Below are 25,165 nucleotides of genomic sequence, written 5' to 3'. Positions count from 1 at the left end.
GCGTGTCCAGCAGGACGCCAGGCGTAGGGAGTGTTGTCATTAGGATCAAGTACTGCGGGGACGCGGGGCGCCACCATTAACACGCGGGGCATGGATAGCAATCTCGAGCAGGAAGCTTCCCAGATGGTCAAACACGCGGGGCGTACGCCTTGGGCGCCACGGGTAGATTCCCGTCTGCAAAGCCATCAAACTCAGGAGCCTAATGACGTGGGACGTATTCCGCAGGACGCCACACGTAATGAGTACGAGCAAGCACCTCCAAGTTCAGGAGCGCATCTACGCGGGGCGTAGCACTAGGGTGCGGGGCGTACTTGTCCAGGAGAATACTTCTCCTCCAAGTTCTCACCTTGAGGGGACCAATTTCTGTTACTCTTTATTTACTATTTTTCCATTACCCTCTTATTACTAAACTGCCATGGACTCTCCTATTTTCCTATTATACCCTTGTGCACATATTTTGGCCAAAACCCTATTCATGGGCTTTTGGTCTTTTCCCTTCTTATTTGGGAGGGTATTTAAGTTCCCCTCTTTGTAATGTTTATGAACTTTTTGATGAATATTATATTTTGAAGCCTCCATTGGAGCAAGGATTCATTCCTTTGGGGTTTATTCAACCTTCAAGTTAAGCTTGAGAAGTTTGTAATCTTTGTTGGTTTACGATTAAAACCTTCAGATCGATTTAATCTACATCATATAGTAAGCCTTTACTTTGTCAAAAACAAAGTAAGCATAGCCTAACTCTTACCATATATGTTGCTCGTCCTATTTATACTTTAGTTTTAAGATTTGTTTATAATCATTATATTGTTTTAGCTATCATTAATTCTAAATTCATGTAATATACATATAACATAAACACGTAATTGGACAATTTATTGTGGAAGCCTTTTCACTCTAAAAGGTAGTTCAGAGCATAAGATTTTACTCTTACATAAGTAGCAATCAAACACTTACTCCTTCTATAGTTTATTTGAAAAAACTCAACAATCTCTTTTCTATATATATATATATATCGGGTGAGGGTTGGTATAACAACAACCTCTTTAATAGGGTCAAGATTTTATAACTATATGGACTCAAATACTAGTGTTAGTGCTATTAGGTCTCTAAACGCTATGGATAATAGAGAAATAAAAGGAGAGTTCATGTGGTCCAATCAAGGACTTTTCCATTCAATCTCATCTTCTATTTGGTGCGTAGTGCTGACACATACAAAACCCATACCGCATAGATTGACATGTTGGCCATTAACCATTTGTTTCCATACATGCCAAAAAAAGCAACTAGGACAAGAGGACGCATTCATGATGGCTTTAACCCCCCTATAAATACGAGACACTCCCACATAATTAAGGTACACACTCTCTCACTGTATTGAAAGACTTTCTTTTACATATTTTCTTAATACATTCATTTGGAATTATTTAATTGACTTTCACATTAGAGTGTACACACTGGTTACGGCCCTTCTTAGCTAGTTATTCATTCCATTTACATGTCTCAGCTGCATAAATAAATAGAGGATCGTCTTCTCAAAAATTTTCCATACATCAAATTGGTGTAGTGAGCTTGGAATGAACTACACACTCATGGCTCAAGATAATAATAAAACCCTACTAACCCTCATTTCATATATCACCCTAACACTTACTCCTCCACGAAAACACATATTGCCAAAGATCTCAGACCCCAACTGAGCCAATCACCTCACTAGACACCAAAGGATGACTAATACCTTTCGAAGTCATAATCCCATAATTAGACCAATGCTTAGATAAATGTTTGGGTTCTTTGGATCTAAAGAGACAATGATTCCACGATAAAATCATTAGGAAGTTCATTTATAATATGGAAATAGTAAATGAGATCAGAAGTGAGCATGCGACTAAAATGGAGCGTGTTTAGGCTCACCTCCGGATTACTCAAGCCACACTCCAATAGTCGTCCCACCAAGAATCTGTATAATGCTCTATCAGATATCAAAATGTCCGCGGATACCCTTGACTTAAAGACACATCTCGTTGATCTGCACCTTGTTAAAATTCAAACCAGCTCCCACCATCTATCCTATAGACAAACACATGTCCAAACTCCTCAAATTTAAAGTTAAACCTCATGTCAAAAACCGAAATATTTTTGCAACAACAACGAGCATATCACATGCCTTCAGTTCTTGATGTTATCCAAAACTAAACACCTTCGTTTTGCCACATCATTGACAACCAACTGAAACCTTAAAGAACTTCGCTATAAATTGACGGAGACATGTTAATTATAATAGGTAAATAAAAGGAGAGTACATGTGGATCAATAAAGGGTGTGTCCGCTCAATCTCATTTTCCATTTGGCTCTGCATAGTGTTAGCGCATACAAAACCCATGGCAAAGAGATTGACATGTCAGTTATCAATGTCACATCCCCATACACCCAAGTATAGCAGCCATGACAAAGAAACTCGCTAATGATGACTCCAACCCCTATAGAATCAAAGTACACACTCTCACACTCTCACTCTATCTAAAGTATCTCTTTACATATGTCCTTACTCAATTCCTTTAGGATTCTTCAACTGATTTTGGCATCAGAGTGTAGGCACCGGCCACTGATTCTTTTTTGCCCAATTATTCATCCTCTACTCACACATCAACTATATCAAAGAATGAAACTTCGCGCTCACACTTATGAATTAAACTGACCAATCTCTGAAAAACCCAACACAACTAAATATGTTAGAGCGTAAAAGTGCGTAAACAGATTTCCATCTCATTTATGGTATTAGAGATGTGGGGGCTCTAGTTGAGCTTAGCATACCTAAATCTAACCAATCAATTCTTTTGAGTTCACTTTTATTGAAATTAAGAGGGGGGAAAGTTTAGTCTTCTTGGGTATGCGGCTACAAAACAAAAAGGTGAAGCAAATAAAAGAGCTTAATTCCTTTATGTATGATGTATCTACCTAACAATAACTCAACAAATTGAATAAAAATAACAACCCAATTACAATAAATAATTGCAAATTCACTTTCCTAACAATTTCCTAACACGTGCGGAATATTAACTACTTAATTAAAATTAAAGGCTTAATACACCATTTGTCCCTTGAACTTGTCCAAAAAACTTGATTGGCCCCCTGAACTTTCAAAGTGTTCCGATATCTCATTGAACTTGCATAAAATGTTCAATTAGTCCCCTGAACTTCCGTAAAATGTAATCAATTGATCACTCGGCCGTAAAAAAGAAAGTTAAATGCGGAAGATGTATTCCATGAGTCTTAAAAAAAGTAAAACGACGAAAATGGGAGTATACAATTCTAATATTAGAGAAAACAAATTGTGTAGTTGGGCAAGCAATGACTTTCTTTATAATCTATATTTTAATTTTGTAATAACATTCAAAGGTGTGTGAAATACATCTTCCGCATTTAACTTACTTTTTTACGATTGAGTGATCAATTGATTACATTTTACGCAAGTTCAATGGGCTAACTGAACATTTTATGCAAGTTCAGGGGGCTATCGGAACTCTTTGAAAGTTCAGGGGGCCAATCAAGTTTTTTGGACAAGTTCGGGGGCAAATGATGTATTAAGACAAAATTAAAAAAGTGGGTTTCAACTTCCCCTATAAAAGCAAGTCCATATCCATTTCATTTTCTCATCATTCTCTTATCTTCCTTCTCAATTTTCTCCATCTCAATTTCTTTGATTAAAGCTTAGAGAGATAAAAAAAAATGGCGAGAGAGTATAGCAACGCTTTCACGAGCTGCTTGGTGGATGTGAGTTTTGACATGGATGAAGCTCTCACTTTGCCGACTAATTTCGGCCATCAAATCTCAGAATCGGACTCGATAATTGCAGAAATGCCGACTGTTTCTTCTTCAGACGATGTTTGCTCTGTTTGTATGGATAATTTCGGATCAGATTCAATCGGGAAAAGAGTTCCTTGCGGCCATGTCTTTCACGCTTCTTGTATTTCTTCCTGGTTATCGAACTGCGATTCTTGCCCTCTCTGCCGGTTCAACATCTCGGCCGCCGGCCGTTTCAGAAATTCATCGTGAACATATATTTCTTTGTTTTTTTTATTCAAATTTATATTCCTCTTGATTAGCTTCAGCCTTTCAGATTGGCACCGATTTTTTTATTTTTAATAATTTATTTATATGGAGTAAATTTTAATTAGAAAGATATTCAACTATTTTCTTTGAATGTTGACTCAAGATCAAGTTGTCAATGTCATTAATTAATTCTGATTTAGTTAAAATATCTATTTTAAGTTTTAACTGTCAATTAAGGGATAAAAGTTGAAGATGATAGATAGAGCCTAGTCCATCATTCTCCTTTTTAACTTGTTCAAATAAACTAATTGAAGTCAATTATTATTTTTGAAACTAATTAAAGTCAATTATTAACCCATGAAATTTGTTTAAAAATAATAAAAACATACTTTTATCCTTCATACAAAAGATTACTAAATAAGAAATACCGATAAATAATATAAATTATCAATATGCTTCCATGTAAGAACAATGATATAAAAGTAACTATCTGTACTAATAAAATAAGTATAGTCATACTAAAAAATTATCATCCCAATTTGAACGGCAAGCAGTTACCACATGCTAAATTGAAGTGGTCCCATTAGGTGATGTGCTCCCAATACCCCTCTTCACGTGTATCAAGCGTGAACTAGGACAAAGAACCTAGTGTTTTTTAAAAATGCACACAGAACCATATAAATAAATAAAAAAAAAGTTGTGTAGTCAAATTTTCATATCTCTAACCTTAGAATTTCACTGTTATCATATCTTCATCCTCAAAACTTTATTAACTTGGGTATTGAAGTGAGTTCGCCAGATCTTGACCTCTCATTTAACTCATTATATGTCTTATTGCAAGATATTTCAACGTTGAATCACATCCTAATAGATCTTTCCTAAAATTTCTCACATCAAATTGACACGGTGAACGTGGGTCTTACATCACGTCCATCACTCTCACACCAACCACAATCCTAACTAGCTCAACCTTCACACTGACTCTTTAGGATAAGAACCTTCCTCCTTCAAATCCCAAATCTCCTTAATAATCCAAGACACCATTAGACAACAATGGGAATCCCATCTTCTTCAAGGCGATCGATGTTGAGGTAGATCTGTGTCCTAACAAATATTTGGGATCGCTAGATCCAAAAAGGATGAGGTTCGTAAATGATTTCACAAAATAACTCATCATAACATGGAAATTGTTCAGGAAGCAATAATTATATAAGACAAGAATATGCTACTAAGATGGATCACATTCAGGCCCAACTCCGAAAAGTCAGGGTCTCAATCAATTGAATGAATCAATTAGGATATGTAGCATGTTATATTGGACACTATATCGTCCATGGATGTCCAATGAGGTAGGAGGCCTTACATAAATCAAAACATTCAGATCATATGAAACGGTCTAGAGAGTAAGAGCGTAACACTCATAAAAACCAGTGATGACACACTCTAAATCACCTACAGTACTCTCCAACGAAACAAGTTAGAATCAGTCATTGTAGGAAGTTCACTCCCCTAGAAGAATACATACCCTCACGAAGCATCAGTGGAGACTAGATGTCCCCAAAATATTTGTTCTCCCTGTAAAAAAAAGCCCCTCAAAAGGCAAGCCAACTCAAAAATCTCGATGGAAAAAAAAGAATATTTTTAATCTCATTAGCAAAGAGGGATTGCTCCACCCTTATGGCCACCACCCCAAATCTGTCCAAGGAACATGTCACGCCTCTTTCATCTGGGAACCTATATCACAGAACTGTTGGTGTCCTTCAGTATCTTATATTAACTCGTCCAGATATTGCCGTTTCTAATAAACTATATCAATTTCTGCACTGTCCCACAGATGAACACTAGAAAGGAGTCAAACAATACAATAGATATATGGAAGATTGTGACAAGATTGCGATGAAGTATAGATATATTGAAGAATTATAAAAGACTCGGATTAAGAACCGTAATGATAGGATCATGGAATTATTTTTTCCTTTCAACCAATATGTGTTATACATTGCTATTCCGACAGTGATTGAGGGGGTGTCCAGATGATCATCGTTCCACATGTGCTTTTTGTATTTATTTTGACAACTGTCTAGTCTCCTGGCAGACTCATTAGCAACCTACAATTGCTCGGTCCTCCACCGAGAGTGAATATAAAACAGTTGACCATACCACTGCCGATCTTTTTTGGATTCAATCCTTTTTCCTGGAACTACGATTTCATATTCGTCATCTCATTCAACTTTGTTGTGACAATTTTAGTACCATATCTCTCACGGTCAAGCCAGATTTTTTTTTTAGGTGCTCACAAATCATATTTAGATATATTATCATTTTGTCTGTAAACAAATTGCTAATGATTTATTATCAGTTCGATTTATCCCTCCCTGTGATCATGTTGTTGCGAACATCTTGACCAAACATCTATCCAACACTATGTTCTTATCATAATACCCTTTTAAGTTTTTCAAACAATTGAGTTGTCGTGTTATTGAGATGAGATCTGTACTCGTGGGATCCCAATTATAAATTTTCAAAATACTGTAACTCAATAAGAATAGATAATTGTAAAATCAATTTCCTAACAGTTTCCTAACACGTACTTGTTAATTAAAATTAAAAAATAGGGTTGTAAATTTCCTCTATATAAGCAAGTCCATATACAGATCATTTTCTCATATTCTCTCCTTCTTCCTCTAAACATCTTTTGATTTTCTTAAACTAAATCTCTCTAATGGCGAGAGAGTACAGCAGGTGCTTGATCGATGCGAGTTTTGACATGGACGAAGCTCTCACTTTGCCGACTAATTTCGGCCATCAAATCTCAGAATCGAACTCCATAATCGCAGAAATGCCGACTGTTTCTTCTTCAGAAGATGATGTTTGCTCTGTTTGTATGGACTTTTTCAGATCCGATTCTATCGGGAAAAAAGTTCCATGCGGCCACGTGTTTCATGCTTCTTGTATATCTTCCTGGTTATCCAACTGCGATTCTTGTCCTCTCTGCCGCTTCAACATCTCCGCCGCCGGCCGTCCAAGAAATTCATGAACATTTATTTATTTATTTATTTATTTAAATTATTATTTCCGGTGTTGCTTAGTTTCAGGTTGACATTTGGAGGAAGTTTGCGTTCTATTTTGTAATTTATTGCATCATTGATGCTAATATATATTGTATTATATTAGTTCTATCAAGACTAAATGGAATTTGAGTTTAATATATAGTTTGAAAAATATTATTAATTAAATGAATTCACATTACTTTCAATAATTAGTGCAGATTTGCACTCTTATCTTTGAAGGTTGACTCAAGATGGAGTTGTCATTAAATTAACCTGATTTAGTTAATAATATATCTATTTAAGTTTTAACTGTCAATTAAGAGAGACAAGTTGAAAATGATTGGCATGGGTTTAAAACACATCCACCCCTTAACTTTGTCTAAATAGAATAATTGACCTCTTAACTTGAAAGCCGACTATTAGTTTACTGAACTTACTTAAATAATAACACATACTATGACGATGCATGAAAAAAGGTTACTAACAAATTTCAAAGCGAAACCTTCATGTTGCCCTTTTCATGAATTCTGAATAAACAACATGATCTTGATTTTTAATTTGATGGAGAAATATTATTGCCAGCATCGGATGTTGGCTAACACCTTCTGGTCAAATAGAGTCATGGCGGAATCTAAAATTTGCGTTATGTGACGTAATTTGAACAGTTTCAACATCCTGTGTTTGAATATAAAATCTCCATTTGGCGGAAGACTTTTATAGTATCGGTCCCTTGAAAGATATTAGAGATGATTTTTTCTTTCACTTCTCCAAAGTTACCAAATTTGGACTTTCAAGTTTAGAGGTTGAATTTGAGGGATTAAAAAGATTTTGTGATGTTTCTAAAAAAAGATTTTGTGATGAGTTTTTAATTCAGGGATTTGGAGTGATTTATGTATTTGATTGCTTGAAATCCAAGAAAATTTATCTTTTGATTTATGGATTGATTGCTTTTGCCTTTATGATACATTTTTTTCTCCTTAATAAATTGGAGCTGCATGGTTGAGGTTGGTTGTTGTGGGTATCACTAGTTGGGATTCTCGGCTCTTTCTTCTACTCGTACTTCCCTGCTTTTCCTAAAAAAAAAAAAATATTCAACAAATTGAGTTATATTTTTTTTGGGTCAAATTATTAGCACTTGATCGATTTTCCTAAAAAAAAAAAAATATTCAACAAATTGAGTTATATTTTTTTTGGGTCAAATTATTAGCACTTGATCGATTTTCCTAAAAAAAAAAAAATATTCAACAAATTGAGTTATATTTTTTTTGGGTCAAATTATTAGCACTTGATCGATTTTCCTAAAAAAAAAAAAATATTCAACAAATTGAGTTATATTTTTTTTGGGTCAAATTATTAGCACTTGATCGATTGTAAATATTTAAATTCCAAAATAAGATTAAAAAAATGTCAACATTTTGTTTTCTTGTACGTGAAGGTTACCTGGATTTAATCTTATATAGAAAATATTTAAATCATATGTTGAGATTAGTTTCACTATGTCAACATTTTACACTTTGTTTGAAAGGGAGATTTGAGAATGTTAATAAATTTAATAAGAGTTAATGATAAATTTATTTGAAAATATATAGTTTTGCATGGATAAAAAAGTTAATAAATTTTTTTAAAAGGTTAATTTTTAAAAAATGAACACTCTAATTTCAAATGTTAAATTAACCTCTATATTAAGTGTTTGTTAATTTAATTGTATTTTTTAATTTATCAAACATCCTAAAAAGACGTACACAATAAAACGAATGGAGTAATATTTTTTTTTAAAGAAGAAGTGTTTTTTTTAGCGTTTCGCAGGAGCATTTAGCTGTTTTATACCAAGCCGTTAATAGTATAGGTTTTGGTTATGGTTATAAAACCGCAACGATTAACGGTTTCGGAGCAAATAGGAGTGGTTCACGAAAAGCTCCACGAAACGCTGTTTTTAACTGTTTAGCTTTTGACAAAATTAACCTAATTTTTATTCCTATTTACTTTGGGTATTCTTAAAAAAAATATCAATGGCCACATATTACTAATAACCTGACATACAGAATCCTTCTTTATTATTTTTCATCCCAACGAATTATACAGTTGTCTTTGATAAAATATACCATGTGACAAGACAAAATATACCATGATTTCGTTAAATTTCCAGTAATCTGTTTTAATAAAATATACCATGATTTCATCAGATTTAAAAATAGTGTTTGAGACATTACATTTATTTATTTATTTATGTTAGCGTTTGAAAAATAACAATATAGACATTTATATAATTATTAAACTTTTACTATCAATTATTTAGATTATTTTTTATCAATATTCGTACAATATGTTATGTATATTATTATTTTATATTATTAAATAATAGGTATTTTTGTCTTTCCATATATTAACAGAAACAACTTTTTGTAAATTTACTAAATACTACTACCTCCATTTTATATTACATGTTTTTCTAGAGATTCTTTTTTATTTCATATTACATGTCATTTTATATGATCAGTACACGTTAAGTCATCATTTTTTCTACTATAAAATGCGGGTTTACGGGAATTAATTAGCATAATGAACTTATTATAGAATAAATAAATATTGGAATCAATAAATAAATGACAACAATGTCTTTTTTCTAATATCTTTAATTTCTGTATAACTCTCTAAAAAAACATAGTCCCTCCATTCTCAAATAAGTATCATTTTAGAATTTTCACACAAATTAAGAAGCACAATTAATATGCACTTAAATTAATAAATTTACATGGAATAACTAAATAAAAATTCTCTCTCCTATAATGATTGGAGAAGAAACTTTGAAAGCTTAAAAAACAAATAAATCAAGACAAAATTTAAATGCTTAGACCAGAAAACTATACTAAATTTTATTGAAAAACAAAAACGACACTTAAAAAAGAACAAAAACAATTATCTAAAACGACACTTATTTGAGAATGAAAAGAGTATAATATGAAATGGATGGAGTAATTCTCAATTAGCTAACAACAAACCGCTACTAGTTAATTGTAACAATTTGCTAAACTAACAGCTCAACCAAACAAATCCGAAAAATAGAATAATATTAGACACTACTTATCGAGCAGTCAAGGTCTAATGGTCAGAGAATTTTTTTTTTTTTTTTTCTATAAAAGTCAAAGATATTAGTATTATTCATATTGTTTTATAGTAGTACTTATCGTTTTTTAAAAAGTACTTTTTAATTCCTTTAAAACGTGTAAAGCAAAACCTGTCATCATCATCATTTCAGGTACGAAAATATTAGATCCACTAAATACCAATTTTATAGTCAAATTATATAATCAGGTAAATTATATTAGTTCTAGTTTATCCTATAAATACCAATTTTCCTGCTCAGTCTGCTTTCTACTGCTAGCTATTTGATGTTTGCGGTTATTATTTTTCTAAAAAAATATAATTTATTTTGTACTTTTATGAATTTTGTCTAAAGATCTAATATACAAATAGTTTTTGAATTTATTCAAATGTTGCGATTCTTCCCTTTAACTTTCAATTGTAACAACTTACCCCTTCAATTTATCCAATTGTAAAACAGAACCTTAAATTGCTGACATAAACTGTAATTGAAAAAACACATGAAATACAAAAGCTCCAACGCTCGTGGAATGTGTTAATCAGATATTTGGACAAAAAGAAAATCAGTATTTAAGTAACCAAATCTCCAATTCTTCAACCTAACGGTAAATCAGAAATTCACAATTCTTCTTCTTTTTGTTATTACTATTCGTTTTTTAGTGATTTCTTGATTCAAAGTTTTGGGATATTATGGGGATGAAATGGTGTTTATGTGGAGAAATAGCTTCATTGAAGATTTGATTACGTGATACGAATCCGGAGAAACGTTTTTACGGTTGCTTCAAATACGGGATAAAAAAATCCCAATTTGGGGTTATATTTTATAATTGGACAAGTTTGAGGGGTTATGTTTTACAATTGGACAAATTTGAGGAGTAAGTTGTTACAATTGAAAGTTGAGAGGAACAGTTCAATATTTGAACAAGTTCAGAAGGTTATTTGTGTATTAAGCCATATTTAAAAGACAAAAAACAGTTCCAAAAATTAAAAACAAATGACTACGATAATGTAAATATACACAAATGTGTCACAAATGTTTAATTTCATTTAAAATTATCAAAAACAAATAAAATTATATCGTATTTTATCAATCAAAACAATCACGAACCTTAGATTTAAGTGAATAATATCCATTAATATCATTTGGTGAAAAAAAAAATATTTGTTTCTAAATATTCACTTATTCAATAACTATAACTGCAACTTTCTCTTTCTTTCTTTCTCTTACTGTTTTTTTCATTGTTATTTTTTTATTCAAACTACAAATTCAACTTTGCATTAATATGAGTAAAATAACATGTTTTCATACGTTTCTTCAGTTTTTTTTTTTTTAAGTCTTCTTTAAAGCAAGGAAAATAGGAGGAAGTGAATATGAAAGTGTTCATAGCGCGAGAATAAATTATTATTTTTGTAGCCGTATAAATTTTTTGAGAATATTAAGATTGTTTAGAAGCTTTTCATTCTAACTATGAATTCGGTTATAACTATGAATTCGGTTATAGATATAAGGCCAGTTATAATTGGAACAATAAGTTTACTATAGACTTGCTCTTTGATATTTAATATTCTAGAGTCGAACATGAACAAAGGAGAGTAAGAAAAGCCTAAATATGTTTTTATTTTCTCTAAAAGTGACAAACTTCAGGAATAGAGCAAAAAATGACAGAAAAAAACGAAGAGAACCGTAAAGAAATGGCAGAAAAAAAGAGGACATATTATTTGATAGTTTTAATATTTAATAACAAATTAATTTAAATATATTATTTGAACCACGTATAAAATATTAGTTTTTGACAAAATAATTAAAAAAATTAATTTATTGATAAAATTAAAAAACAAATGTTAATGCGCTTTACTAGACTTGTTAATTAATGGTTACAAACTAAGACTTTGTTTGGTAATGAGCTTTTTGCTATAAAATTAGAGGTTTGAGCCATTTTAGAGGGTTTGACAAGTCAAACCTTTAATAGTGATCTTTGGTAAAGAGAATTTAAAAGAGCTTATTAGTCCAAAAAGCTAATTTTGAAAAAGCTCAATCTACGAGCTTTTTCAATTAGCTTATTGCCCACATCTCTTTTGAATGACATTTTTACCTCTAATTATTACCCTTTAACCCTAAATATATGCTTTATCATGTTTTTTATTTGTCATTTACCCAAACAGCTATTAGCAATCAGCTAAGTTTTACCAAACAAGTTTACACAATTAGCTAGTCAAATCAGCTAATCAAAAAGATAATAAACTAACAGCTAATGTAATCAACTATCAGCTAACAGATATTTGCCAAATAGGACCTAAGTCCATTTGAACACAAAGCTTTTTTTTACACACGATGGGGCTACGGATCTCACAAAATGAAAAAGACAATCAACGCTCTAATCATACGAGGAAGACTAGAACCACTAATATCAGAATAAATTAAATCTCGGATAAAAGCACATCACATTTGTAATGATCTGAGCCATCTAATCTGTTGCGCGGTTCCCCTCTCGATAACGTATGAACAATCCGAACATTTCAATCACGAGCAAGAAACTCACAACACTTCTGAACAATCCAGTAAAATTATTCCGCGTATGAGTGTCATATTTGACCATCTAAAGAACAACTTTGAGGGTCGAGCTCAAGAATCACACTCATGTACCCTTTATTCCAAACCAAATCCATACCAAAATCCAAAGTTTTGCTAAAATAATCGTACAACCACCGATATTAATTGCAAAAACACCTAGCCACTGACCTCTCTCATCTCGGATAAGACCTCTAGCGAAGGCTAAACCCAGATTGCCTTTGCCAGCACCGTCAGAATTCATTTTAACCTACCCGTATGACACGGCTGCCAACCAATTAAAATAATACTCTCTTAAATTAATTAATGAGGATTTGCCCTTGTTTATAGTATTACATTGAAAGTGTAAATACAATTAACCCCTTAATAAAACTAATGTATTTACCGTTGGGTCAAAAAATAAAGTTTTAAAGGTAAAACGGAAGAGTATAATTGCTAGAAAAAAATTCTCTTTATCTATTGTTTGTATTGATAGGTATTTATAGATTAAAGACATGATTATTAGCAAACAATATGATTCTTAATAGACAACACATCTTTTAGGAAAGGTACACTACGACTCTTGGGTGAAACAACATAACTCTAATTTTTTTAATAATTTTTTCCTTCTGACCTAAACAAAGCAATTTTAGAAACTACTGCAAAAAAAAATATATATATATAGAAGAAACCGTTGAAGTACAACCCAAAAAAATAATGGAAAAACTACTCTCTTGCCCCTCATCATGGAACTCGATTGAACTAAAAGCTTATTGTTAAGGTCCAATCATATATCTTATATTAATCTGTGATACATCTCCACACGCAAATGCCCCTTGAGTTTGCAGCGTGCACAACACAGGTCTATCCCGCCATGTGTTTTAATTCCACCAATTTATGAGGTTGCCAGAACTCGAACCCTCGACCGTTTGGTCCTAGAGGCTCTGATACCATATCATGGAACCAATTGAACTAAAAGCTCGAGCTTATAATTAAGGCTCAATCATATATCTTATATTAATCTCTGACATGGTCCAATCAATTCGAATCATTTGGTTGAACCAAGTGATCCCTGACTTAACTACAAATTTGGTTGGATATCCAGTCATTCTAACAACATTGGTTATATATTATAAATATAAATCAAAAGGAGTGACTTAAAAGAAAAATGTAATTAAAGAAGCATGAGCATGGCTAATGCCTTGTGTTAAACTTTACAATGTGAGCATTTTCCCCTGGAAAGCAAGATTCATGCAAAGGGTTTCATTTCATCATCACTAATTAATTAGTTATGAAATGAGGCTATCATTTTCATTTTCATTTTGTTAAAAAATTTCATTCATTTTCATTTCTAAACAATCAGATATTTCTGTCATTTGATTGTTAAATATTGCCAAGTCAATTAATACAGTATGACACCATCCATCCGTTAACTATTTAATTTAAGAGGTTAATCTAGATCTTAGATTATGATATTTATATATTTGACTTAGTTTATTAGTAGATTACCATTTATATATTTTAATTTAATTTATAGGTTAATCTAGATTTTAGATTACATATTTATATATTTTGACTTAACTTATTAAATTAATATAGATATTAAATTATGATATTTATTTATTTCGACTTTAATTTATAAATATATTTTTAGTTTTATTAATGTTATTATATATATATATATATATATATGTGGTTAATTTATTTTGAAGTTTACAATAAAATTATAATTGCATACAATTGTAATTGTATTACAATTATAATTATAAAAAATAAAAATCTTGTGGATTACCGAAGAAATTTACCATCACAGTCCGGAAGTAAGTCCGACATTAAAATTGCCTAGAAATTTACTGAAAAAGGTCTGGTTCCAGTGCTAGCGACCACAACTAGGTCCTAAAACTTTGCGACCCCAAAATTGATAGCCAAAGAATGCATAAATGGTGGGCCAAGTCCAATTTTTGCAATGAACAAGTGTCGCAAAAGCCGTCGCTAATTTTTGCGATCAACCTTTGCGTCATAATTTGTGGTCACTTTTTTTGTGAGTTATCACTAAAATCGGGTTGTATATTATTATCCACAAAGTACTTTGTGACCGAACATATTCGGCCAGTCGCTAAACCGTAGTTGTGACTGAATTTAATGGAAAATACAGTCCCTAATTCACTTGTTTCTTGTAGCAAATTGATATATTTATTTATTTATGACAGTGTGGATGAAGATATTTCCTTCTTTCGTTATAGATGTAATTTTTTTTTTTGATAAAATAAACATATTATACGCGGAAAAAAGAGTGTGAAAAGTTTAGATCACGGAACAAACAAATTAAAAAAAAGTGAAGAAAATAAAAATAAAAGTTTTAAACTCTTTTATATATGGAAAATTTTAGGAAGGATCAATTCTTCCCTAGAACTCATTGAAATTACGATATGTGTCCTTATATTAGATTTTGTGACATGCATTAAAATCCTAATAAAGTCTGTTCACGGTGGATGAGTCAGGATCTAAGATCAGGTCGAAAGGCGTAATGGACAACAGACGAATATTTATGAACTGTTGCTCAATCAATTAGTTATGAAATACTTTTAACTATTTATGTATACGATGTGATTCGTTGAAACATAACTTAAGTGTTCGGATTATTCAATACTCCCTAAAATGCCCTTCTCATATTACAGACAAACTTTATAAATGATAAATAGGATTAATTGTTTGTTGGGTTTGTTAGGATATCTTATTAACTATAGTTAGTTATAGTTTTAGTTTATAGTTAAATGTAAACCATTTATGGTTAAGCCTATATAAGGAAGGCTTAAACATAAGCACAAGTTAACTTTTGTATTCCTTCTTCTTTCATTAATAAAACTCTGCAGTAGTACTCTGTTATCTACTTTTCTCATCTTCTTCATTTCATCTTCTTGATTTCTACATATTTGATATGGTATCAGAGCTTTTAATTTCCGCAATCCATGAAGATGTCGAAGGTTTCTCATAAAGGTTGATTCATCTTAAATTTTCATTCTCACCTGATTCAGTTTTTGGGTCAGTTTTCTATTTCTTTGTTTAGTTCAGTTTTGGATTAAGCAATTTATCACCAGAATCCTTCTTGGATCTGTTCTTTTTTACGATTCTGTATTTCTTTCATTCTTTTCTTTACTCGATTCAATATGACGACGGAAATCCCCATTCCAAATTCGAACCCTAATCTCCAGAATTCATCTATCGACTTGACTCAAAGTCCATATTATATTCATCCCAATGAGAATCCCAGTTTAGTTCTGGTAACTCCTGTTTTTAATGGTAACAACTTTTATTTTTGGAAACGATCTATGCGAAGAGCTTTAATTGCAAAAAACAAGATTGGTTTTACAGATGGAACTATACTATGTCCTTTGGCTGGAGCAGCAAATTACAATTCTTGGGTTCGTTGTAATGAGTTAGTTCTTTCTTGGATTAATCACTCTGTTTCTCCTACGATTGCCTAGAGTATCACTTGGTTTGATACAGCTAGTCAAGTTTGGGACAATCTTAATGACAGGTTTTCCTAGGGGGATGCTTTGAGAATTGCACAATTACAAGATGAGGTTTCTTCTATTCATCAAGGAGATTTAAGCATTACTGAATATTTCACCAAATTACAGATGGTTTGGGAAGAGTTGCTTAATTTCAGGCTGATACCTCAGTGTAAGTGTAATCTTTTACAACAGAGTAATACTTCTTGTGAAGCTGTTAAGAAGACTAAAGAGTATCAAGAACAAGACTATATAATTCGCTTTCTTAGAGGGGTCAATGAAAGTTTTGCTTCTGTTAAATCTCAACTACTGTTAATGGATCCTATACCATCGATTACTAAGACGTTTAACTTGTTAGTTCAACATGAACGCCAGTTACATCAAGGAGCTTCATCTTCGTTTGATAGGATTGATTCTACTGTTAATTTTGCAAAAACACAGAATGCAGGCCAAAAGAAGCAATTTTATAAGAAGAATGGATGGCCAATTTGTTCTTATTGTGGTAAAGAAAATCATACAGTTGATCAGTGCTATAAAAAACATGGGTTTCCGCCTAACTTCAAGTTTACTAAGAAAAGGTCTTTTGCTGCTAATGTGTTTACACAAGAAGGGTTAGATTCTCAATCGATATCACCATCTATTGAAGTTTCAGGATCAACTAACTTTTTGCAGCAGCAAGGCTTTACGTCTGAACAATGTCAAAGGCTCATTTCAATGCTTAATCAAGCAGAAATGAAGGAAAATCATGAGAATAATCATTCTTTGAATGTGGTTCAAGCACAGCAAACTGCATCTGTTGCCTTACAACCTACGTTTGCTACTGGTAAGCCTATGCCCATTGTTTGTCATTTTAAACAGACTTCTTCTTATTGGTTAGTGGATTCAGGGGCTTCATATCATGTAGCAAACTCTTTAAATTGGTTTTCTTCTTTACATTCCATCACTGATATATCTGTTAGTCTGCCTAATGGTTCTTAAGTAATTGTGAATCAAAAAGGTACAGTGATTTTATCGAATAGTTTGGTTCTTCATGATGTTCTTTACATACCAAATTTTTCTTATAACTTGCTTTCAGTTAGTAAGTTATTGAAGTCTACTGCTTGTTTACTAATTTTTGAGAATGATCAATGTGTTTTTCAGGACACTTTGACCCAGAAGAAGATTGGTACAGCTAGTTTGGTGAATGGATTGTATCACTTGTATGTTCATTCTGTTGTTGCTGTTAATAACATTAGTTCTGTTTCTTCTGTTGTTCATACTGTGGAAACACCTGTGGATTTTCCAATTTGGCATTTTCGCCTAGGGCATTTATCTAGTTCAAAGCTGCATGACATGTGTAAGCATATTCCTGGTATAATAAAATCTACCGATTTTAATTGTTCCATATGCCCTTTAGCTAAGCAAAAACGCCATGTGTTTCCTATCAGCAGTACTGTTAGTAGTGCTGCTTTTGATTTAATACATTTGGATATTTGGGGTCCGTTGTCTGTGCAATCTATTAACGGCCATTGTTATTTTCTGTCTATTGTTGATGATTATAGTAGGTTTAGTTGGGTATATTTTTTAAAAACTAAAGACCAAGCAGGTTCTGCTATTCAACAGTTTTATCAAATTGTCTTTACACAATTTGGGACCAGAATTAAAAAGATTCGTTCTGATAATGCACATGAGCTTCATTTGGATAAATTTTACAGTGATATGGGTATTATACATCAGAAGTCTTGCCCTTATACTCCACAACAAAATAGTGTTGTGGAGCGGAAACATCAACATTTTTTAAATGTTGCTAGGGCATTACGTTTTCAAGCTAAATTGCCTATGGTTTTCTGGACTGATTGTATAGCACATGCAGTACATTTGATAAATCTGTTGCCCACTCCAGTTTTGGAAAATAAAACCCCTTATGAGATGTTGTATCAAAAACCTCCTGATTATACTCATTTACGAGTATTTGGATGTCTTACTTTTGCTACACAATTAATAAATAAGGTAACTAAATTTCATGCTAGAGCTTTACCTTTTATATTCTTAGGATATCAGCCTAATGTTAAAGGGTATAAGTTGTTTGATTTGTCTAGTCGAAAGTATGTTACATCTAGAGATGTTATATTTTATGAGTCTTGTTTTCCTTATCCTGTTTATGCACCACATGATAAGCATTCTTTGACTTACCCTACATTAGATTTTTTGTTAAGTTTGCAGAATAATGATTTAGATAGAGGTATAACTGAGCAGGTTTTGGTCTATTCAAGAACTATCACTGAACCTGTTATAGTTCATGAAGATAGCAGAATAAATTCTAGTAATGATCATTCTTGTTTTGTATCAAATGATTTTGCTGCATCTTCACAGAGTGATACACAAGGTGGACACACAGGTGTTATTCCTGTTGTTCAATCAAGACCGTCTAGGATTCGAACTGCACCTAAATATCTAAATGATTATCATTGTAATCAGTTACGGGTGGCTCACTTAATGACAAGCGAACAATCTACTGAGGTTTCGGTGGATACACAGGTTAAATATCCTATTTCTTCTTTTTTGTCTTATGAGAATTTGTCTGACAAACATAAAAAATGTGTTTTTGCAATCAGTATTATACCTAAACCAAAAAGTTATAAAGAGGCTTTAAAGTTTGATTGTTGGAAGGCAGCCATGGCAGCCGAAATAAAAGCTTTGGAGCTGAATAACACATGGGTTATTACTGATTTACCATTAGGAAAAGAACCTATAGGTTGTCAATGGGTGTTTAAGGTGAAACTTAAATCTGATGGCTCTTTAGAAATATACAAAGCGAGGCTGATTGCTAAAGGCTATAGTCAAACTGAGGGAATAGATTATCTAGAGACTTTTTCTCCGGTTGTTAAAATGAATACTGTTCGGTTATTGTTAGCAGTGGCCTCTATTAGGAAATGGGGAATATTTCAGTTAGACGTAAATAATGCGTTTCTTCATGGAGATTTAAATGAAGAAGTGTATATGAAAATGCCTCCTGGTTTTGAAACCGAGTCTAAAACTAAAGTTTGCAAGTTAACAAAATCGTTATATGGCTTGAAACAAGCCAGTAGGCAATGGAATGCTAAGTTAACAGCTTCGCTTATTCAATTTGGTTATGTTCAGTCTCCATTTGATCATTCTTTGTTTTTAAAGAAGAATAATATGCATCTAACTTGTTTGTTGGTTTATGTAGACGATATTATTTTAACAGGAAGTGATATACAGGAAATTGATTTTGTCAAGGCCTTTGTTGATCAGAAGTTTACAATAAAAGATCTTGGCAATTTAAATTTTTTTCTTGGCTTAGAGATAGCTCGATCATCAAAAGGGTTGTTTATTTGTCAACGAAAATACACATTAGACTTGATTGCTGAGGCTGGGTTATTGGCTTCAAAACCAGCATCAACTCCGATGGACAATACAGTTCGATTGACAAAAGATTCGGGGGATGCATTACAAGATCAACAAGGGTACAGAAGGTTAATTGGGAAATTGTTATATCTAACAACAACTCGGCCAGAAATAACTTATTCTGTCAATCAGTTGAGCCAATTTTTGGCAAATCCAAGAGAAGAACATTTACAAGCTGCTTTACGTGTTGTCAAGTACTTGAAATCATGCCCTGCGCAAGGTTTGTTTTATCCAGCAAATTCAGAATTGCGATTAAAAGCCTATAGTGATTCAGATTGGGCTGGTTGTCCTGATACTAGAAGGTCAGTGACATGATTTGTTGTGTTCTTAGGAAGTTCTTTAGTTTCTTGGAAGAGCAAGAAATAACACACTGTTTCGAGGAGTTCCAGTGAGGCAGAATATCGTGTTTTGGCAATGACTACTAGTGAATTACAGTGGTTCAGATTTTTGCTTGACAATATTGGTTTTAAACAGAACATGCCTTCTGCAATTTACTGTAATAACAAGTTCGCTATATACATTGCTCAAAACCAAAGTTTTCATGAACGGACCAAGCATATTGAACTCGACTGCCATTTTGTTCGAGAGAAAGTTCAAGCTGGTGACATACATTTACTGTCAGTTCATACATCTCAACAACTTGCTGATATATTAACAAAACCATTAGGGAGGTCTAGTTTTGATTCAATAGTAAAGCAATTATGTATTCAAGACATTTGTATGCCTTCCAGCTTGCGGGGGGATATAAATGATAAATAGGATTAATTGTTTGTTGGGTTTGTTAGGATATCTTATTAATTATAGTTAGTTATAGTTTTAGTTTATAGTTAAATGTAAACCATATATAAGGAAGGCTTAAACATAAGCACAGGTTAACTTTTGTATTCCTTCTTCTTTCATTAATAAAACTCTGGAGTAGTACTCAGTTATCTACTTTTCTCATCTTCTTCATTTCATCTTCTTGATTTCTACCTATTTGATAAACTTTGAAGTATGATTGAAATATTCTAATAAAATAATACTTTTTTATTTACTCTAAAAACCTTGGACGGCAATCTTTTTATCATTTATTTCTTTTAAGATTTTAAAATTTCACCTTATGGACCTAACAAAAAGAATACAATTCGGCTAATTTAAAAAAAATTACATTTTCCTAACAGTTTCCTAACCATATGTCACGTGAAGAACAGTAACGAGATATATATATATTTCTAATAACAAATTGGGTTATAGTTTGGTCTATAAAAGCAAACCCACGCCTAATTCATTTTCTCACAATTCTACTTCTTCTTAATCTTTGTAAAGGCAGATAAAAATGGCGAGAGAGTATAGGAATAGCAGGTGCTTGGTGGATGCGAGTTTTGACATGGATGAAGCACTCACTTTGCCTATCAATTTCGGCCATCAAATCTCAGAATCGGACTCGATAATTGCAGAAATGCCGACTGTTTCTTCTTCAGACGATGTTTGCTCTGTTTGTATGGATAATTTCGGATCCGATTCAATTGGGAAAAGAGTACCTTGCGGCCATGTGTTTCATGCTTCTTGTATATCTTCCTGGTTATCTAACTGCGACTCTTGCCCTCTCTGCCGCTTCAACATCTCCGCCGCCGGCCGTTTCAGAAATTCATGCATAGGAACTGATACAAAGGATCGTTAAGAGTACTTGAACACCACTAATCTCTTGCCCTCTTAATTTTCCGTTTAGTTTTTCGTTTGGATCGTTAAATTTCATAGAGATTTCTTTGTTTCTATTTCAAGATCGATTTCATCACTTTTTGTTTAGGTGGATTTCATTGCTTATGTTTTCTGATCTTCTTGATCGACAATGAGTCAATCTTCTAACTTCTAATGCTGGATCAAGTCGCAATTCTTCTGACATTCGAAGATTTCAACACCTCTCCCAAAACCTAAGAATGATATGCCTTATGTTAATTCTTCTCAGAATCCTTCCGATCGTTACTATATATATCCACGTGAGAATCTTGGACTCATTTTGGTAAGCCAGTTGTTCAACAGGCGCTCCGTGCTAAGAACAAAATCATGAACATTCTTTTCTTTTTTTCTTCAAACTAATATTCGGCTAAATTATATATCCATTACCACTAAAATTTGGATTAAATTTCACAAATGTCACTAAATTTTATTTTATTTTAATAAAATCATTAATTTATTTTATTTTAATAAAATCATTTCATCAATTTAAATTGAAATCGGTAAATGTATCGATAGCTTCAAGGAATTTGGAGGAAACCAGCATTTTTAATTTTATTTTGACTTAGTGTACTTTTTGTCTTCTGTACTTGGTTCAAAACTTCACTTGCTTAAATTTTTAAAAGTTTCAAATAACATTTTATTTTTATTAAATTGTATTAAATAATTTCATATTTGTTGAAAAAATTTATTGGATGTAGAAAATAGAATGTCAAATTTCTGAAGGACTCTACATATAAAGCTTTTTTTTTGTTAGCATAACAAATGCATATCTATACTATATATAATAGTGAAAGCAAAGAGAAATAAGGAGAAGTGTTTTAGAGGCTTTTTTAATGAGTTGTCAACGTAGTAAAAAATCAAAATTAATTAAAAATAAAAAATTTATATTTATAATATATTAAACAATTACTAGCCCATTAATTAAAATAATAAAAAGAGTTACAAGAAGATGAAAAAACACAAAGCAAAAGAAATCCAAAAGTCACAAATAAACTTCTATATAAAGCATGATAGATAGTATTTCACCGTTATATTCATTTGTCATGATAGATAGTATTATATTTTTGAAGGTAATTATTCGATTTTTTTTTTCATATGTTGTAGTTATTTTATTCTCAATTGTGTTATTGTTTTATTTTTTATTAAACAAGAGTTGTTATAGTTTCATCTTTCAGGTTCATTTCTGTTGTTATCCAGGTTCTATCATCTCGCTACCTTATCAATGTTTTCTTTTTTATTTGTCTTTTTTTTTTATACCGATGTCTCCAATTGAAGAAATCCGATAGAAATAGAAGATGCATGGACAACTAAAATTTACAAGAAATTCTTATGTTTCTCAAGGTAATTATTCGATTTTTTCATTTGTTGTAGTTATTTTTTTTTCCCATTTGTATTGTTGTTTTATTTTTATTAAACAATAGTTGTTATAGTTTCATCTTTCAGATATGAAATTTCATTTATGTCGTTATCCAGGTTCCATACCACTCGCTACCTTATCCATGTTTTATTTATTTATCTTTTTTTTAAATGACTAAAATAAAGATTTTGTATATTTGCATTCTTTTTTAGTATATGTTGTTAGGTGTTATCGTTTCGATTGTTAACTCTAACTAAAATATAGATTTTTCGGTTTTATATGAACTCAATTTTTAGCTTTAATTAAAGTTAGATTAATTTTTCTAATTCCAAACCTGTTGAAATCCACTCATTTTTTTAGTTTGAGTTTATTTAACTGATATGAATTGTATTTTTTTTTTATGCATTTTGGTACAAATAGATATAAAGTTTCACAAAATAGTTGCTCATTGAAATTGGAGACATATTGAATAAAATATTAAAAAGGTATAGAAATATTATACTTACAATGAAATTTATTTCAATTATAAATTATGTTATATTATTATTATTGTTATTATCAAGAAGTTATTTTTTCCATGTTCTCTAGACAAAGAGATTGTAAGCGTTTAATACACTTGATAAGATATTTATTCTTGAAGAATTTGGATTATGCTAGATACGAATTCAAAATGAAGGTAAATAAAAATAAACTTTGATGCTCAAAATCCTAAAAATGTAAATTAATTATGGGATATTGAGATAATTGCTTTTGCAACATTGGCTTATATAGTTTTTAACTATTATATTGTGGTTTGTACAAAATCGTTAGTATTTTAAGAGTTTTTAACAGATTAAAATGAAACATGATCATAGGACAAGTTGTTAGAAAATATTAATTAAAAAATATTATTATTTGAATCTCTTCAAATTCTCAAATGTTCAATATAATGATTCTAATTAATAGAATTAATTTCACATATTAATTATAAAACGTTTTTTTACTGTGTAGTTACAATTGCAATTTAATTCTATTTAACTAAAATTAGTTTATGGACTTAATACTTCGTTAAGAAAAAAATAAAATTTTTGATTAATGAGCAAAAAATATTTCCACTATCCTCTTTATATACTTATATTTTGACATTATCTCTTATTTAAAAAAACCGAGAGGAAGATAGTTCTCTCCTAATTATCTTTTTTGTCCCTTCATTTTTATTTTCTATTTTTTGTTTGTTTTTCTTGCTTACGAAATTCAAGAATATATAATTATTAGAAAATATTAATGAAGTCAAATAAGTGATATCTGCGAGCGTGACTGATATTCTATACAGTGAAATAATGAAGAACAAATTAATTGAATGTTTTGATGAGATATTACGAGATGAAAATAGGAGAAATCATCACCTTAAGCTGATTCAATTGGATATATTGGGTTATTGTAGCAGAATGAATAATTGAATTCGAATACTTGGTGATTAAGAAATTCCATCAAACAAAATGATTATCATCAAGATGAATTTGTGACTAATTCATATGAATTTTTTTTATATGTAACATATTGAATTGATAAAGTTTCTTCGTGTACAACATTAGAAAATATTTATTGTAATAGTTTATAGCATAATATATTGATGTTGCTTCCATTTTAACATATATTGTAATTCTTTTATATCGTAGATATAATATTTAATTTTAATTATAGTTTGATTCAATTTTTGTTTAACATAGATTGTAATTCTTTTGTATCATAAATATAATATTTAATTTTAACTGTAGTGTAATTCAATGTTTTGGTTTTTCATTATATTCTAATATATTTTTTAATTAATATTCTATTTTATTTTTATTATTTCACAGAATTCCAGTTATAAAAAAATGAAAATGCATTAAAATTACTAAAATGTACAAATCATTGAATTTTGTAAAAATAAATAAATCATTCACCTTTAATTAAAATTCTATAAAAAAATTAATCAATTATTTTCAAAATTAAATTAATTTAATTTGAATTATCAATAAAAATATATATTAATTTCAAATATACATAATATAATTTTTTTCATAACATGATATAAAATTACTTAAAAATAAATATGTCAATTTATTTATTTATCTAAATTATATAAAAATTTCATATCCCGTGCATCGCACGGGTTTTCGACTAGTGATGTACATGTTATGGAGTCCTGATAGTAAAAAAAAATTAAAATGGAAAAGGAAAATGGAAAGGTGTCAATCAGTCAGTCAGTGCATTATTACACCGAAATAGTAGTTAGTAGTTATTGACAGTTTTAATCTTTAAGAGGCTATAAATATCAGCTTCTACGCTATGTTTTAATCATCTAAAAAAGAGTTTGTTCCTTTTCTTAAATGCAAAAGAGAGATTGAGAGAAAATTAAAGAGAGAGAGAGTTGAGAGTGATTTGGAAAATATTATTCCGT

At 31.2% G+C, this 25,165-nt stretch overlaps 1 protein-coding gene across 1 annotated transcript; it reads left to right on the top strand.

The window, feature by feature from the left end:
- Positions 1-15,732: 15,732 nt before the first annotated feature.
- Positions 15,733-17,731, top strand: LOC136204113 (uncharacterized). Its single transcript, XM_065995309.1, has 2 exons — positions 15,733-17,085; positions 17,403-17,731. The coding sequence occupies exons 1-2, from the start codon at positions 16,392-16,394 to the stop codon at positions 17,435-17,437; spliced, it is 729 nt and encodes a 242-aa protein (XP_065851381.1). The 5' UTR covers positions 15,733-16,391; the 3' UTR covers positions 17,438-17,731.
- Positions 17,732-25,165: the final 7,434 nt, after the last annotated feature.

Source organism: Euphorbia lathyris, chromosome 8 (genome assembly GCF_963576675.1).
Source record: "Euphorbia lathyris chromosome 8, ddEupLath1.1, whole genome shotgun sequence".
NCBI classification, from domain to species: Eukaryota; Viridiplantae; Streptophyta; class Magnoliopsida; order Malpighiales; family Euphorbiaceae; genus Euphorbia; species Euphorbia lathyris.
This window is presented reverse-complemented; position numbering and strand designations above follow the sequence as displayed.